This window comes from Symsagittifera roscoffensis, chromosome 2, assembly GCF_963678635.1.
Source record: "Symsagittifera roscoffensis chromosome 2, txSymRosc1.1, whole genome shotgun sequence".
NCBI lineage: Eukaryota > Metazoa > Xenacoelomorpha > Acoela > Convolutidae > Symsagittifera > Symsagittifera roscoffensis.
Genome location: NC_087063.1, coordinates 31,254,763 through 31,270,109, shown reverse-complemented (window position 1 = coordinate 31,270,109; position 15,347 = coordinate 31,254,763). Strand labels below are relative to the sequence as shown.

Here is a 15,347-nt window from a genome sequence, read left to right as displayed (position 1 = left end):
TATAAACAGTGAAAAGGAAAATGATTTCTGGCTGCTTTTAAAAGGCTATGAAAACATTTTATAAATATTACTTCTACCTGCTTCTTAACATTTTTTTCAAGACTACACTAGTGGAAAAAATATTATGCAGATTTTGTTTTTCTTTCAGAAATCCATGCTTTACAAAATGACTTCAGACATCATTTTACATAAAATTTACACACAGTTTTAACCTGAACCGAGATCAATTGATCAGCAGAGCTACCCTTTTTGAAGTTATCATAATTTGGCTTCGGGGACTTATCAACTTATTCCGCGTCTGAAAATGTCTGTTTTCACTATCTGCACTAAGCTTTTCAAGCCGCGTGAAATTTACAAAACAGCAGATTTGGTAAAGTTTCCACGCGAATGAGTTCACGAAGATACGGCATTTGCTTATCCGAAAATGATTTCACTAAGATACAAAACTTGATTCAGATAATGATAACTGGCATTTTCTGACCAGGAATAAGCTGGATAGTCCTCGAAATCAAATTTCACAAAAATTTGCTCTGATCATTCGCTCTTGTCCAAATTCGTAAATTTTGTCCAAAATAATCCTTGAAAACAGGCAGTTTGAGAGTATAAACCTGAAGTTGGGCTTAATTCCGTCCAGTAGTGTATTTTTTAAAGAAAAAATTAACAATTACGTCTGAAATGAAATTAATCCCATATGCCAGAGAGATGAAAAATTTCCCAAATGGCATATACTCCATATATCAGTAGCATTGAAAAAAAATGAGGGAACCTTTTTTGTAAACAAAGTAAGAAAAGTAGTAAATTTGTCAAGTGAATTTTGTTGGTTAACATTTTGTCTTTCAAAATGTTTTATGAATTCGGTATTCGTTTAGATGTATGTTCCCGAAGAGCTACTTATCGTCCTATACTGAAGACAGACAGAAAATTTGTTCAAGATGTTTTTAATAATTTCCTTTTTTCATCTACTTGAAGCACTTCAAGTAAATTCGAAGTGGTCTAGCGGACCCACATTTCTAAACGAGCATTTGAATCAAACACGGCGGGACCATACTTCTAAACGAGTACCAAAAATTCTTGCCATCAAAAACATAAGCTTGTGGTTATTTATTAGTTTGGGCCCTAGAAAATTAGCCAATGTTAATAAAAACAAAATTTAGACTACTCGCAAAACTCAATTACGAAATATTGATTGAAGCAAATAAAAAGTTCCAAACTATTCTGATACTTGTTGGTGATGCTAGGTATTTAAGTTGACCTATCTTTTAGCAGATCTAAAACAATTAGCAAGTCAAAACGTTTCCTAGGAAATTAGACGATGTTGATAAAAACAAAAATAAGATCACTCGCAAAACTATAATTATAAGTATTTAGACCAACTGAGCTGTTATCGGATGTGAAAAATGTTTACAGGTTAAAATTAACTTTCGGTTGGAGCTATCCGAACGAAAATCAAATTACCAAATGTCAAAGCTGTACAATTTATGCATTTGATGTTAAATTTAAAAACACAATAACTGGCGTTTAGTAAGTTTTCAGACAAAAACTGATCGGCAAATAAGCCGACAAAAACTGGTTAGACTCCCGTTGAGCGAATGCGTTTTCAATTGAAAAATCTAAATTTTTACGCTCCCTCCTCCGGAAACACACTGAAGCGTAGATATACATTTTTCCTGTAAAACAACTCTTGACTAGGTCATTTACTCGATTAAACATAAGCAAAAACAATTGAAGCCAAGCAAACCAGCGAAAAAAAAACGAAAAAAAATACACACTTAGGTTTACAAATAACAGTAACAAATCATAACTGTTTCAGTTACAATAAACATTACTTACAGCCCAGCAAAAATGCGTAACAAGGCAACTAAGCCGACCAAACATAAGCAGACACACAATAAGTCGCCAATTTTTTGAAACAGAATATTTCCCTTTTGAATAAAAAAAGTTCTGGCCTGGTTCGAACACAGGACCTTTATCACCTCAGGCGTACCACCTCAAAAACCATAAGTGCCTGAAAAGCTAAAAAAAAGTTTGATTTTGATGTCAGCCAAAGCTATCATATGTTTTTCTGTAAAAATTTTATAAAAACAAGAAAATTCCGTGATGCGTCAACTAAGAGGACAAAACATCATCAGACTAACGACAGACCGAATTTTTTTTAGAAACGGAACATTTTGTCTTCAAAATTTAAGCCAAAACTTCTTAAAAGAACTGTCAGTAGTAATAGTAGACCGGTAGAACTTAAATTTGCACGTGAATGAAGTTTAGTGATTCAAGTGATTTTGTCAAACAATTTAACCCGAAAAAAGTCTATATTCCAGTTTGATAACGCTTGCTCATCGCAAGCGTAATAAACAAATTTTTATAATAATTTTGACCTGTTTTGAGGTGATTTTTAACATGTTGTATTAGTGTGATTTCTTCATTAAACAAAACGTCAGTTTTGAACCAAAAACTTATCGTCTAAATTCGTTTTTATTAATATCGTCTAACTTGCTTCTCGTCTACTTTCCTAACACTCAATTAGTTTCTTCTAATCAGCTTTTTCAATAAAATTATCAATCAAGATTTATTTGGAAGCGATTAAATCCAAATATTGTTCAAACTTTTTGTTCCTGGGAAAAAGGACAATATTAGTTGATAAAAAACGTTTCTAAACTCGAAATTTATGCCATTTGGGAAACGTTTTGATGTTGAGGCATTCGTGAATTATGCCATTTGGGAAGCTACCGAACCAATATACAAGCAGTTCAGCTCAGTACGGCGAGCCGCTGATGCGTCGTTTTCAGTTTACTTGATAAAGGACTGGAAAACTTTTAAAAACAAAGCCAATTGACAGCTAGAATAGAGTCCTAACGCAAAGACACTAAAAAAAACTGACTTATGTTAAAAAAAACTTCAACTTTCGAATTTATGATTGGTGCTTTTTTGATAAAAATTAACCCAATTGGAGAAAACTGGATCAAAAGGTAAAAATTTAATTCGCTGGGAAATCAGATAATTAAGTTCCGTTTTCGAAATTAGAAGTCGATCGCGTTTTTCGTGATTTTTACATGTTTGCTGTTCGATAGTGGAATTTGCCTTCCTCTTAACAAGGAACTTATAGAGAAATCAAAAGACAAATCGCTAAGAATCAAATCAAAATTGCGTGAACAAACTTTAAAACTTTATATTGAAAAAATCACCAAGACCTATATAAGAGTAATCACCTCGTTCATTACTCTTAAAAAGTATATTCAGACAGACAGATCTAGTCTTAAGATAGAAACTCACCTATAAGCCTCAACATTTCGTGGTTCGATTTCCACATTTCGCTCTAAAAATATGGTCTCCAATGACAACTTATGGCCCATTAAACATTTACGAGCCTAGTATTATGACGACTGAACACCAGATAAATCTAAATTTAGACGTCATAGTAACTATGCAACAGCAATTAATTGAAACAGGTTCCCAACTTTTAAAAAGCTGGTATTTAACGACTATGTAACGGATTGGTACTGGGCAAATATCCGAAAAATAGGTACATAAGTTAATCATCCTAAAGTTTCCAATAAGTTTTGTTATGGAAGATATTTCAATAACACATGGGCACTTAGATGATAATTTAATACCAAGATATCACAACTGCTTTCAATTTCCTAATTATACAAGTCACTTGCTCTCGCAAGTAATAATATAAATTCGGACGTTTGCACCTCTGATCCTAGCATTATCAAATGTCTTTGTCGCAACCATAACGAATAGACACAATTTCAGACCGCCCGGTGAATTTACATAGCAGCAATTCATTGATAGATTCCCAACTGAAAAACATTTATGGTAAATAATCAAAACTATCAACATAAAGGGTGGTTCAAACTGGTTCATTACATTTAATATCCAGCAAAATTTATCCAGCAAAAATTATCATATCAAACCTTCGGAATTGCAAAAAGTAACGCCCACAATTTGATATAGCGATATGGAAGCGAAATTAATTTTTATAACATTTTTCTTCGATACTTGCAGTCACCATAATGTATTTGCTTGAAGAAAATCTCAATTAATTTTATCCAATTTCCTATCTACCTTCCAATTTATTTTCCCGGAACTCAAACTTATTAAACAATTCTACTGTAGCTACATATATTACAAGATCTGTAGCGGATGTCTCAATAGTCTGCATGTCAAAAAGCTAGCGGACTTAAAGCCCAATAAGTTTATTGTGTACCAATTAAGTAAATAAGCTTTCGTCTTTTGACATCCCATTTAACAAAAAATCCCTCCCCTCCGTTTATGGTTTCCAGCTGTCTCATAAACTATCTCATCAAATAATAATCGTTTCCTTTAGAAGACTCCCAACTCTCGATTTATTGCCCGCTTTTCCTGAACAGCCAGATATGCAAATAGATCAATCACCAAGCAAAAGTTCTACGCTCCGAAGCTATCAAAACAATATCCGAACCAATCGAGAGTCAAATTCAGAAAAATTCGTCATAAACAGATCGACCAAGATGTTTGCCAAGATTTACACAGCTCTCTTGATTTTCACAATCTTGAACATCTGTCTGCAACTTCCGACAAGCGAAGCGTTTTCACACACGAGCTATCGATCATGCAGCAACCGAGTCCGTAGCAAGTTAAATGGCAAATGTGACTTCAGATTGAACTACTGTGGATATTATGTCATTCGACTTCCACGGGGAGGCATTGAGGTGAGAACTCATTTCAAACCATAGCAAAGACAAACTATTGCTGTGCACGTAGCAGGGAATGTTCCGACCACAATGATTTCATAAAACAAATTCAAAAACAAAACAAAAACTTTTCGAGTCCGTAGCAACTTTATCATTTTTTTTCTAAATTTCCTGTTATTTTTTTTCAAGTAGGGCGATTTAGTTTGCTGAATAACAGCAAGAATGAGAAGCAAGATAAAAATAAAATTTGAATGCTTAAGTGATTAAAATTTTAATGCTTTAAATTTGAATGCTTAAATTATTCAAATCTAGTAGGTCAGCTTCTAATCAATTTTCGTCTAACTTAGTTTGAAAACCGAAAATATGCAAAAAGGACCTTAAGCTATAGTTCCTCCAAATTTTTTGAAGATCATTTATCCACGAGGGATAGGACCAACATACGAGCTGTACAGCTCATCACGGCGAACCGCTGTTGTGCCCCTGCTTAAGAACTACATGCAATTTTTTTTTTTGGTTATTTTTCTGGGCTGGGTAATGTTGCCTCACCCTCAAGCAACGAGCACGGATCATGGTGGGCCTCGAACATCCGACCTTTCGATTGAGAGGCGGAGACGTAACCACTTCACCACTGCTCCCCTTTGAGAGTGGTCGGAACACCAAGGATATCAGACCATATTTTCTCCTACACTGACTCACCGAGTAAACCCAAAATTACTATCAAAATATTCAAATACTAAATATCAAGAAAATTTTTAACTTAAGTAGACTAAAAACAAAAAAAAACATAAAAAATTGGTAATTTCAAATTGGTAAAATTAGTCAAGTTTTTTTTTAATTCGAATTTTGTAATTTTTTTTATCAAGTTCGTTGAAAATTTTTAAAATGACAGAAAAACGTCACATCTCGGAAAATAAAAGCAATTGAGCAGTCGCATTTGGACGCAAAATTTGCAACTTCTGAGACCACAGTAGTCAACTACAGGGTCGGGAATTTAAAACTTTTGAGAAAAATCAAATTGAAGATTTCTAATTTGATTTTTGAAAAAAAACCAAGAGAAGTGCAAATTGTTACAAAAAATAAATTTCAGTTTTCTGAAATTTTTTTGAAAAAATCACAAAAACGTCATATCTCGAAAAGTACAAGGATTTGAACAGTCACATTTGACGAAATAATTCGCAACTCTTGGTAGTACCCTGACAGAGTCTCACTATAGAGATGAGAACTTCAAATTTCGAAAGACTTTGGAAAAATCCTAAAATAAGACGTCACATCTCGATAACGAAAAGGATTTGTGCAGACATATTTAGAGGCAAGATTCGCTACCCCTGAGAGTAACCCTACAATTTCCAACTATAGGATTGAGATCTTTAAAACTTTCGAATTTTTTTAAAACGTCATATCTCAACTACAAGGATTTGAGAAGTGAGACTTGGAGGCCATAATTGCAACACCTGGTGAATCCCTGACAGCATCACAATTTAGGGTTGCTAATTTCAAACTTGGTGAAATAAACACTGAATTGAAACTGGAAAATCGAAAAAAAAAATCTTGACCATTGCAATATACGATATAGCTTATGTGAAAAAATTCTTTTGTTGAAAATGCAAAAATAAAACGTGGAAAAAGCCTAAACATGGCACGGTAGTAAAGCCCGCATTTAAATATACAATAGATTTCATGACATAAATGAATTATTGTCTCCCTCAAGCTGAGGCTCAAGGTTTCCTATCCAAAAAGAACAAAAATAACAAAGGGGCGAAGACGAGCTTCGCAGCACTTGCGATATACCAAAAATATAGCGTGAAGATGGCAAAAAAAGAGACGAAAGGCACTATGTCCAAGAAAAAACATTTAAAAAGGACGAAGAAGTTTCAAACAAAATGATTCTGAAAAAATATGTTGACAAAGATGCTAGCAAAAAATACTGTTAAAACTAAACTAACGAAGCGGAAACTTAGGCTAGAAAAATTCGCTATGCACAAATTGAGACACAAATAAATCAAGTTATGAAAAATTGGCCGGAAATAAATAAGTTACCCCTCGGCGCAAGCGCATACGCATAAAATCAATTTTGCCCAACTAACGACGTAATTTTTATAAGAATAGCACGAAAGTAAACTGAAAGTAAAAAGGCATCCGCGTTACCTACAGCCAAGTGGGAAAAGGTCTCGAAGTTGCTAACCAACCTTACAATTTCTTACAGATGGGCAAGTGTAAATATGCACTTGTGCGCAAACTTTATTGCGACGTACACCGATATATTCACAATTTTTTTAAAACCAAACACTAGGTATACGAACACGACGCTTTTTCAATATACTCCAATTCACTTGCAGCACTCCAACTTTTTTCAGAAGTCGGAACAACAACGATGAGAACTCAAACCCGAATACAACTTAAAATCAACCTCATTTATCTAAACTCTGAGAACTATTTTAACATAAAGCTTTACAGAACATCTAATTCAGATTTCCTGTTTTAGAAGTCGGACTGCATACGAAAAAGAGAGTCAGGACTATCCTGCAAGTTTGGTGAGCAATGCATGTCTGACAGCTGCTTTTCTGGCAAATGCACTTAGCTGACCGCAGAGATTGTGTGCAGCATCGGAAACCAACGAATCAATAATCTGATTTATAAATTTCAAGCTGACAGAAGAAAAGATATCAATTAATTCTCATGATATATTTACAGTAACATTGGCACAATTTGTAAAAAAAAAAAATAGATGGCACAATTTGAGCTTAGTAAAATTTCAAATGAATCACGATGAATCATGGTATCAAATAAATTGGACAAAATTGCACAGGTAAAAAAAGAGCGATTACGGCAAAACTAATCATTAGTGTCTGCTATTTCGATGAGTTTTGCAGCATCGCGATCGTACAATCTTTTCTGCTGCTTGCTTTCGTGTTTCTGAGCACCATGATTCAGTTGATGTTGACAAAGTGTCCTTAGAGGTTCTGTGAGATCTTCAAAAATATTCGGATATTTTTCGCATTCCATGTGATTTAAAACCATCGCAGCAGCTTCTAGCGTGCTTACACATTGATCGTTTGGTTGGGTTCTGATAACATACTGACTAAGCTGTGAGCTTTTCAATTTAACACACGGAAGCTTCGAAAGCCAATTTCGATTTTTAGTGAAGAGACTTTTGACTCGTCTCCATGATGCGTCCAAAAATATAAAAGCACACTTCTCTTCACCTGGTGAAACAACATCCTCCAATAACTCTGCATCGCGAGTTGGGTAAACTAGAAAACATCGATGGGTATTCAGTAGCTCTTTCAAGCTTTCAGGAATGTTCAGATTAAATGACACTCCAACAAAAACATGGCAAGATTCAGGCGTGAGTCCCATTTGCAGCAAAGGCACTGTAGTTAACGATCGTTTTTCTTCTGAAGGGTGCTTGAGTATGATGATTTTGGACGAGGTGGCCATTTTGTTTTGCCCGACTGTCGGGTTGCAAATGCAGACACCACAAGGTCTTCTGCACGTCTCACAGCAGTCCCGCCTGGGTTCGAAGGCTCCGTCAAAAATAGAGAAATCATGAGGCACAATTATGTCATCGACCATATCTGAAATAGTTTTATAAGTTTTCATTAAAAGAGATTTAATTGCAAATTTCAAAAATTCAAACGAAAGTTACAAAAAAGAGTCAGGATAATATGAACAACCTTGAGATTTAATATTTTTCATTCAAAATTTTCTATTTACATATTATTACTTCTATATTATTTACAAATATTAACACGCATTATTTACATAGCTGAAGTCGCAATAGAATGAAATCCAAGAAAACCATACATCGAACAAATTTAATTCGGTTCGAAATTTTCTAGAAGCAATGATATCTGCGGATGTCCGAGGTCCAGTGCAAACTGCGCCAGAGGCACTGGCTCCTCTTCACCCAGAAGCAAACTAGGAGCGGATGCTTTCGGATTAGCTCCGTGGGTCAGTAACAATCTACAGGCTGAATGGTGACCTTGAAACACAGCTAGACCCAGAGGGGTCATTCCTCCTGCTTGTGGGTTGGCTACATCTACTTTTATACCGCTAGTTGACAGCAGAACTCTGGCAACTGCGATATTGCCCAGTGAAACAGCAGTGTGAAGGCACGTGTTGCCTGATTCTGAAGGCATGTTTAAAGTCTGAGTTGTCACATTTTTGACCAGCCAAGATACGCAGTTTATAGCATGGGCAACCACTGCTCGGAACAAAAGACTTCTTTGTTGGTCGTCTTTTGCATTCGGGTTAAATTTGTGAATTCTTACAAAGTAGGCTAGTGTAGCCAATGCATCTTTTTCGAGACACGTAGATACGACTTCTTTGATAAAGGAGTCCAACGGTGGCAAACTGATTCGTTTGAAATCACAAAGATCCACTTTGTTCAGTTTTCTGTAGCTTTGAAAGAACTCTAAAATAGCGTTGAAGTAGTTGAATATTGCAAACACTCGAATCGAAAGAACAATTTGAAGTTTAGTTTTATCCGTTGAGCTGAATCGAACAGCCGATAGTAATTTTTTGTAGTTATAACTCTTTCCCGTCATCAAAAGAACCAAAGTGTCAATGAAAAATTTGTTGCCGTGTGTGCCAAAAAACTTATCGGGGTACTCGCTAAAAGCAACGCATAGAACAGCATTCAAATCATCTTTCGTGATATTTTTCGTGTCCAAGCCTTGAGCGAAGCCAACTGTAAGCTCCTCGATTAATATCTCATGCTCCATTGCAAATAGCTCGACTCTTTGCGACTCGATAAAACTTACGAGCCAAAATTGGGTGAAATCAACAAACTGATTCGGAACAGAGCACCACTGACGTAAGGCCAGCGCATTCTTATTGGCTCTAGTGAGCCAATCAGAAACTGAGGCTTCCTCGACAAACTCGAAACATTTGTCTACCTTTTTCTGCAAAATCAAAGGATCTAATTGCTTGCAACTTGTTGTTCTGGCTGTCAATAAATCTTCTTTCTTTGCTATCTGCGGAGCAATACTAATTGGAGACTCCGATTTCAAAAAGGGGTCCCAATTAGAAGACGCATTTGACATCAGTAAAGCAGGATCCATTTTTTTCTGGAGCTGAACTGGAGGCAAAACATCAACCAACACATCTTTCTTAGAAACGTCTTCTTTTGTTTTCTTTTTCTTCCTAGATTTCTTTGATTTTACAGGAGGCGTTGGCTTCATGGTTACTTCTGTACTTGTTAATTCAGGTGAAGTGAATTTTGAAGACGTGACAACAGAGTCATCGCAACCCGATGGTCCCAATCCACTATCGGGTTGTTCGTCATCCTCACTCAACTCTGGTCCGATTCCCACATCCAACGTATCACTGCTGCTGCCCGAGAGGTCTAACGCGGGAACTTCGGCGACTGAAGGAGGTCTGAAGGACATGACTGAATCTGGTCTGAAGTCTTCGTTGAACGAAAGCCGAGATACTTGATCAATGAACTCGCGGAGGTCTTTCGGCTCATCGTCACTGTCGCCACTGAATTTTTGCAACGATCCCATTTTCAACCTGAAAGTCATACAAATTTAGTTCATTCCAAATCATTTTCAGCTAGATGATAAAGATCACAGTTGTTTCAAACTACATTTATCGCCAAGTGATTATACAGTGCTGATTTAAATTAACCGGACAAAACGCGTTAAACTTGAAATTTAAAAACGCGTTTTTCTCAAATTGGGTTGAGTTTAGGTGAAAACTTATGAAGACAAAACTTGCTTAACATTTTGATGTGTAATTTGTAGCAGAATTGATATGGTGTAATTTGTTTTGCGAAATTCGGGCCCAAAATTTTACCCCAAAAATGGGTCATTTTGGCTTTTCTTAGTTAATCAAAAATTATGCCAAAAATACCCAGTCGATCACAGACATAATTATATCAAAGTGAGCCCCTTACGTAGCCCAACAAACTTTAAGGAGGGTATAATCTCCAAAAACAATTGTAAACCGTTTAAAAATTGTTTTTAAATAAAAAGTTTGTATTTTATGTAGTAAAACGACCTTTTTTGTCTATCAAACAAAAATAAACTAACTTATACAATGTTTTGGACGTTATACCCTCCTTAAAGTTTGTTGGGCTACGTAAGGGGCTCACTTTGATATAATTATGTCTGTGATCGACTGGGTATTTTTGGCATAATTTTTGATTAACTAAGAAAAGCCAAAATGACCCATTTTTGGGGTAAAATTTTGGGCCCGAATTTCGCAAAACAAATTACACCATATCAATTCTGCTAAAATGTTAAGCAAGTTTTGTCTTCATAAGTTTTCACCTAAACTCAACCCAATTTGAGAAAAACGCGTTTTTAAATTTCAAGTTTAACGCGTTTTGTCCGGTTAATTTAAATCAGCACTGTAATCTATTGCAATCAAACTACGTCTTCTCAAACATAACAAAAATCAAGCACAGAAGTTAACTTCATCTACGTTGCTAAAACCTCTGGAAAAAAAAAACAACTTTCAATAATCAATTCATAGTAGAAGCTTCGGACATATTTTCATCATCAGCCTCTTTCTGAGTATAATTTTCAGGGAATTTATTAATCGACACTTGCAATTCGCGCTGCACCATTGGCGTTATGTGAGCGTGGTACTGCCTCTGAGCTAGTCTCATCAACTGTTCTTTTTGTTCATTCGAGAGTGAATTTTTGTACCTCTGAACAAATGTGAGAAAACACTGGTGCCACAAAACTGGGAAATTCCTTTGATCGTCTTTAAAACTCAGGAAATGATGAACTGAAGCATCAATGACTCGAAACGGTAATGCGTATTTCTTGTTGAAAAAAGTCTTCAAAAATATGCTATTTGCTCCATTCCACTGCATCTCGGCTATTTTCAACATGGCTGCGCTAGAATGGAGAACTGGAATTGAGCATTTAGCCAGAATACTAGAAATTATCACGGCCTCACGTAATGTACAGTCACCTTCTTCGCACAAAGGAAGCAAAAAGCCCTTGAAAAACGCTCCAATTTTAAACAAAGCCTTTTTTAGGGCCATGTAGAGAAAAAAATTCAGCTTCTTGTATTCTTGAATGTCGTCTCGAACTCGAGGTAGCAGAACCAAATTATAGAACCTTTGAGCAATTTTCTCATTTGCAGAGGCCGAAAATCTTCGCGTAGCTTGATACATAGCAGCGGCTGTCCATTGATGGGGTTTGGTCAGAAACAGCAGGGGTTCCCAGTCCAGCAAAACTGGCAGCACCTTGAACGCCTTTGGAATCTTTCCGCTCCTGTACTTGCTCATAACCTCGCCCACGCCTTTATAAACTGCTATGATCCTTTCATCTAACTGCGGACTAGAAGTGTCTGCTGTTTGACTTTGCGAGACTGCGTCATCGACTTCGGCCCGCTTCAGCGCCAAGGCTTCCATATATTTGTCATAAATCGACTCTTGATTTGAGAAGATAACAGTTTTCGCCTGTGATTTGCCTTCACCTTGAGGCGTCATTTTCATGAATTCCTTCATAACTTTTTCCTCTTCTTCTGTTACGTCTTCTGCGTTTAAGTCAGTTCCATCCCACAACTTTCGCTCGGATTCCAAAATCATCTCATCTTTCAGATCCGCATTTTCATCATCAGGGTCATCTTCGTTTTCTTGCAGTTCTTCATGCATCTCCTCGGATCGAACCCCACTTTCTCCTGACCCTGACAGCGAGAACTGTTTTCTTTTCGCAACTTCGGCATAGCCCAGCTCCATTCCAATCTCATCCTGCTGTTTCTTGGCGATCGAGAGAATTTTCTTAGACGTTCGGTCATCGACAACAACGCTGGATTCGTCGTCTTGACTCACGTTCATGATCACGGACTGTCCGGATGTTTTCTTCTGTTTAGCCAACCTAGACTGTTCGACCTCCTCGTCCAGAGGCAGCGAGTGATGCGATCTTGTGCTGGAAGGTCTTTTCTTTACCATTTTTACACCTGAAAATTTAAAAATTGACAATAATTCTTGTTTGGCTAATAGCGAGTTTCGTGAATCCTGACGTGGGTGGAAAAAGGAATCAAAGTTAAAAATTCGAAAAACAAAAGTTACCAGGAGCTTAAATTCACAAACGAAGAAATAAATAGGAAACAAATAAATCAGGATATTAAGCACAGATACTCAGCACAATCTGCATTTGCAATAAAGGGCGTAAAACTTTCATAACTATATGAACTGCAGGATAATATGCTATTTAGTACACGTGTACAATTCCGTAGAAGAAAGTCCAAAACAAGACGTAGGTGAAGAGAAAACTGAAAATAGACGAAGTCACCACTGATTTCGACGAGATGAAATACTTATGCGACTGACCCAGGCCTGCCTTTATAAATATACACGTATTTGTTGCGAGTAGGACAAACAGGACAAACAAGAACCCTTGGATGCCAGTAAGTCCAATGATTCCGGCTGCCGCGCCGCCTAACGATGCTCCGCATGTCCGACAGTATTCCAGAACTGCCATGTTATGTTGAATGGCCACTGGACTGTAGACTGGCTTGTTCTCCTCGAGAGGAGCTGCTGATGCTTCCATCACAAAATCTGAAAAATAAAAATACAATGCAATTTTAATCTTATCATTTGATTATCTGACATTGAGGAGCATAAAACTAACGGCTTTTGAATTTTGAAAAAAAATAATTTTGCTCGCTTGCAGAAAATTGAGGCAGTACTGATTATCAGGAAATGCTTGAACTGTATTTTTAACTTTAAAGGGCCACAGACTTGCTAGTTTCGTTCCAATTATTTTTGATGTACGAATGCGTTACAACCTAAATTGAGGGTTTTCCAGGTTGAATCTTAGTCTCTCGAAAGCTTTGAATTCAATACAATCAAACTCTTAAAGGTTAATTTAACACTTACATATTCACAGATATTTACAAGACTTTTTCATTAAAAAATTAATCAACAGGAGCTAAGTCTTCAATAGCCATTACATTCACAGAATTTGTCAAATAATCTTCATCATCGTCGTCATCTTCATCATAATCGCCATATTTCTCATGGCTATATCCATTGAATGACGTTTCACGAGAGGGTCCGCTGCTTCCAACAGACGGTGTCTTTCGACGACTTGACGAATCGTCGTTTTCGGACGAAACCTCGAAATCATTTGCGGAGTATCCTGCCATTCCAATAGAAGCGGCGCTTTGTCTACCCGAATCCGGAACTCTTGCATTTTTGATGCTAGTATAACCTTCCTCTTCTTGACTTGCAGCGTCATCGCTCAGAGTTGAATACATGCTACGACTTTCGCCGCCGATTCGGATTTGATCATTCGGCTCTCGAACTTGGGATGGCATTTTCGTTCTATTGGTTTTTGAAAACGCAGTTTGAATCTTCTTGTGTTGGTCTATGCTTTGAAGCATAGAGACTATTCCGTATATAAGTGGCAACTTTTGCATGTTTGTTCCCGATTCTTCCAAATTCAAATCACTTTTCACAAATTCTCTGTCGACGCCATTCTTTGGAGTTCCAGTTTCCATTTGAAATACAGACAGTGAGTTCTGATGTTTGTTGTACTCCAGATACTCCCTAATCAGCTCATTGATGACTAAGTTTTCCTGACAGAGTGATTCTCCTTTGGCAACTGAATCCGTTTCGTGAAGACTTTTGAATATTTCGCTTCTTAGATTCGCTTGGATCTGCTGGAGAACTCCTTTAGAGTTCAAATTCTCCATGACCAATTTTTTGAACTCTGTCACATCAGTCATTTTTGAAGAACGTCAAAAAATCTTAAAAAACATGACTTGGTAAAAAGCAAAATAAACAGAACAGACCCTATAAGAAATACAACCCATAAACAAGAGGCACGTCATAAGCACCATTTGCATTCACTACATCACAAAAATAGCATGTCAAGCTGGCAGACATAAAATGAGACAAAAAACATATAACGGAAAAAAACTACATCACAAAAATAGCATGTCAAGCTGGCAGACATAAAATGAGACAAAAACCATATAACCGAAAAAATATGAAACAAAACTCTTGCAGTGCCTCTATCAGAAATATTTTCACGTAGGTCTTAGCGAATAATCTTCGAATTGTTAAAAACTTGAAGCACATCTACCAGCGCTATTATTAGTGTTCAAACAAAATGTATCTAGCGGCAATTAGGCCGACAATACTTGGCAGACACCCGTTGAGCCAAAAACAAAATTACTGTATAAATTTAACAATACAGCTTTGAAACTCGAAGTATCTACATCACCCTAGCTCAAGTACACCCCCACTTATGAATCTACTATTAACCAAACTATTTAAGCCGAATAAACCTTTTAAGCAAAACAACGAGGAAAACACGAAATTATAGCAATTAAAATTGCACAAAAACCAGGAAAAACTCGAAATGAGGATCAATTTTAGGGATAATAACATGAATCTGGATACAACAAATGTTGTGAAAAATGAATAAATGAACTTTTTCAAGAAAAACTGCAACATAAAGAGTACTAATACAACTAGTAAAGAGTACCATGGCAGCAATGCTTCTGATTACGTACAAAGCTATGATTGAACCAGTCTTAGAATACGCTGCTCCAGCATAGTCACAGCAAGCAATACATCCATCCAAAGACTTCAAACTGTGCATTACGCTGCCCTCCGCATTGTAACCGGATGCACCAAAATTGAACACGTACATGCTTATTGCCTTATTCTTCCTGTAAAACACCACATGAATCTAATTTCTT

The 15,347-nt window shown here is 36.6% G+C and overlaps 5 protein-coding genes across 5 annotated transcripts; all 5 read right to left on the bottom strand.

Moving 5' to 3' along the window:
- Positions 1-7,156: 7,156 nt before the first annotated feature.
- Positions 7,157-8,244, bottom strand: LOC134839120 (tRNA-uridine aminocarboxypropyltransferase 2-like). The gene has a single exon (XM_063854560.1). It carries the CDS (start codon positions 8,109-8,111, stop codon positions 7,506-7,508), a length of 606 nt encoding a protein of 201 aa, XP_063710630.1. The 5' UTR covers positions 8,112-8,244; the 3' UTR covers positions 7,157-7,505.
- A 123-nt stretch (positions 8,245-8,367) lies between these two features.
- On the bottom strand, positions 8,368-10,183 carry LOC134839366 (uncharacterized). The gene has a single exon (XM_063854891.1). It carries the CDS (start codon positions 10,178-10,180, stop codon positions 8,489-8,491), a length of 1,692 nt encoding a protein of 563 aa, XP_063710961.1. The 5' UTR covers positions 10,181-10,183; the 3' UTR covers positions 8,368-8,488.
- An 892-nt stretch (positions 10,184-11,075) lies between these two features.
- LOC134839255 (bystin-like) lies at positions 11,076-12,589 on the bottom strand. Its single transcript, XM_063854751.1, has one exon. The coding sequence runs from the start codon at positions 12,583-12,585 to the stop codon at positions 11,143-11,145; it is 1,443 nt and encodes a 480-aa protein (XP_063710821.1). The 5' UTR covers positions 12,586-12,589; the 3' UTR covers positions 11,076-11,142.
- A 258-nt stretch (positions 12,590-12,847) lies between these two features.
- On the bottom strand, positions 12,848-13,186 carry LOC134839796 (ER membrane protein complex subunit 6-like). Its single transcript, XM_063855418.1, has one exon. It carries the CDS (start codon positions 13,184-13,186, stop codon positions 12,848-12,850), a length of 339 nt encoding a protein of 112 aa, XP_063711488.1.
- A 270-nt stretch (positions 13,187-13,456) lies between these two features.
- On the bottom strand, positions 13,457-15,018 carry LOC134840719 (centrosomal protein 20-like). The gene has a single exon (XM_063856722.1). The coding sequence runs from the start codon at positions 14,364-14,366 to the stop codon at positions 13,554-13,556; it is 813 nt and encodes a 270-aa protein (XP_063712792.1). The 5' UTR covers positions 14,367-15,018; the 3' UTR covers positions 13,457-13,553.
- Between the last annotated feature and the right edge of the window lie 329 nt (positions 15,019-15,347).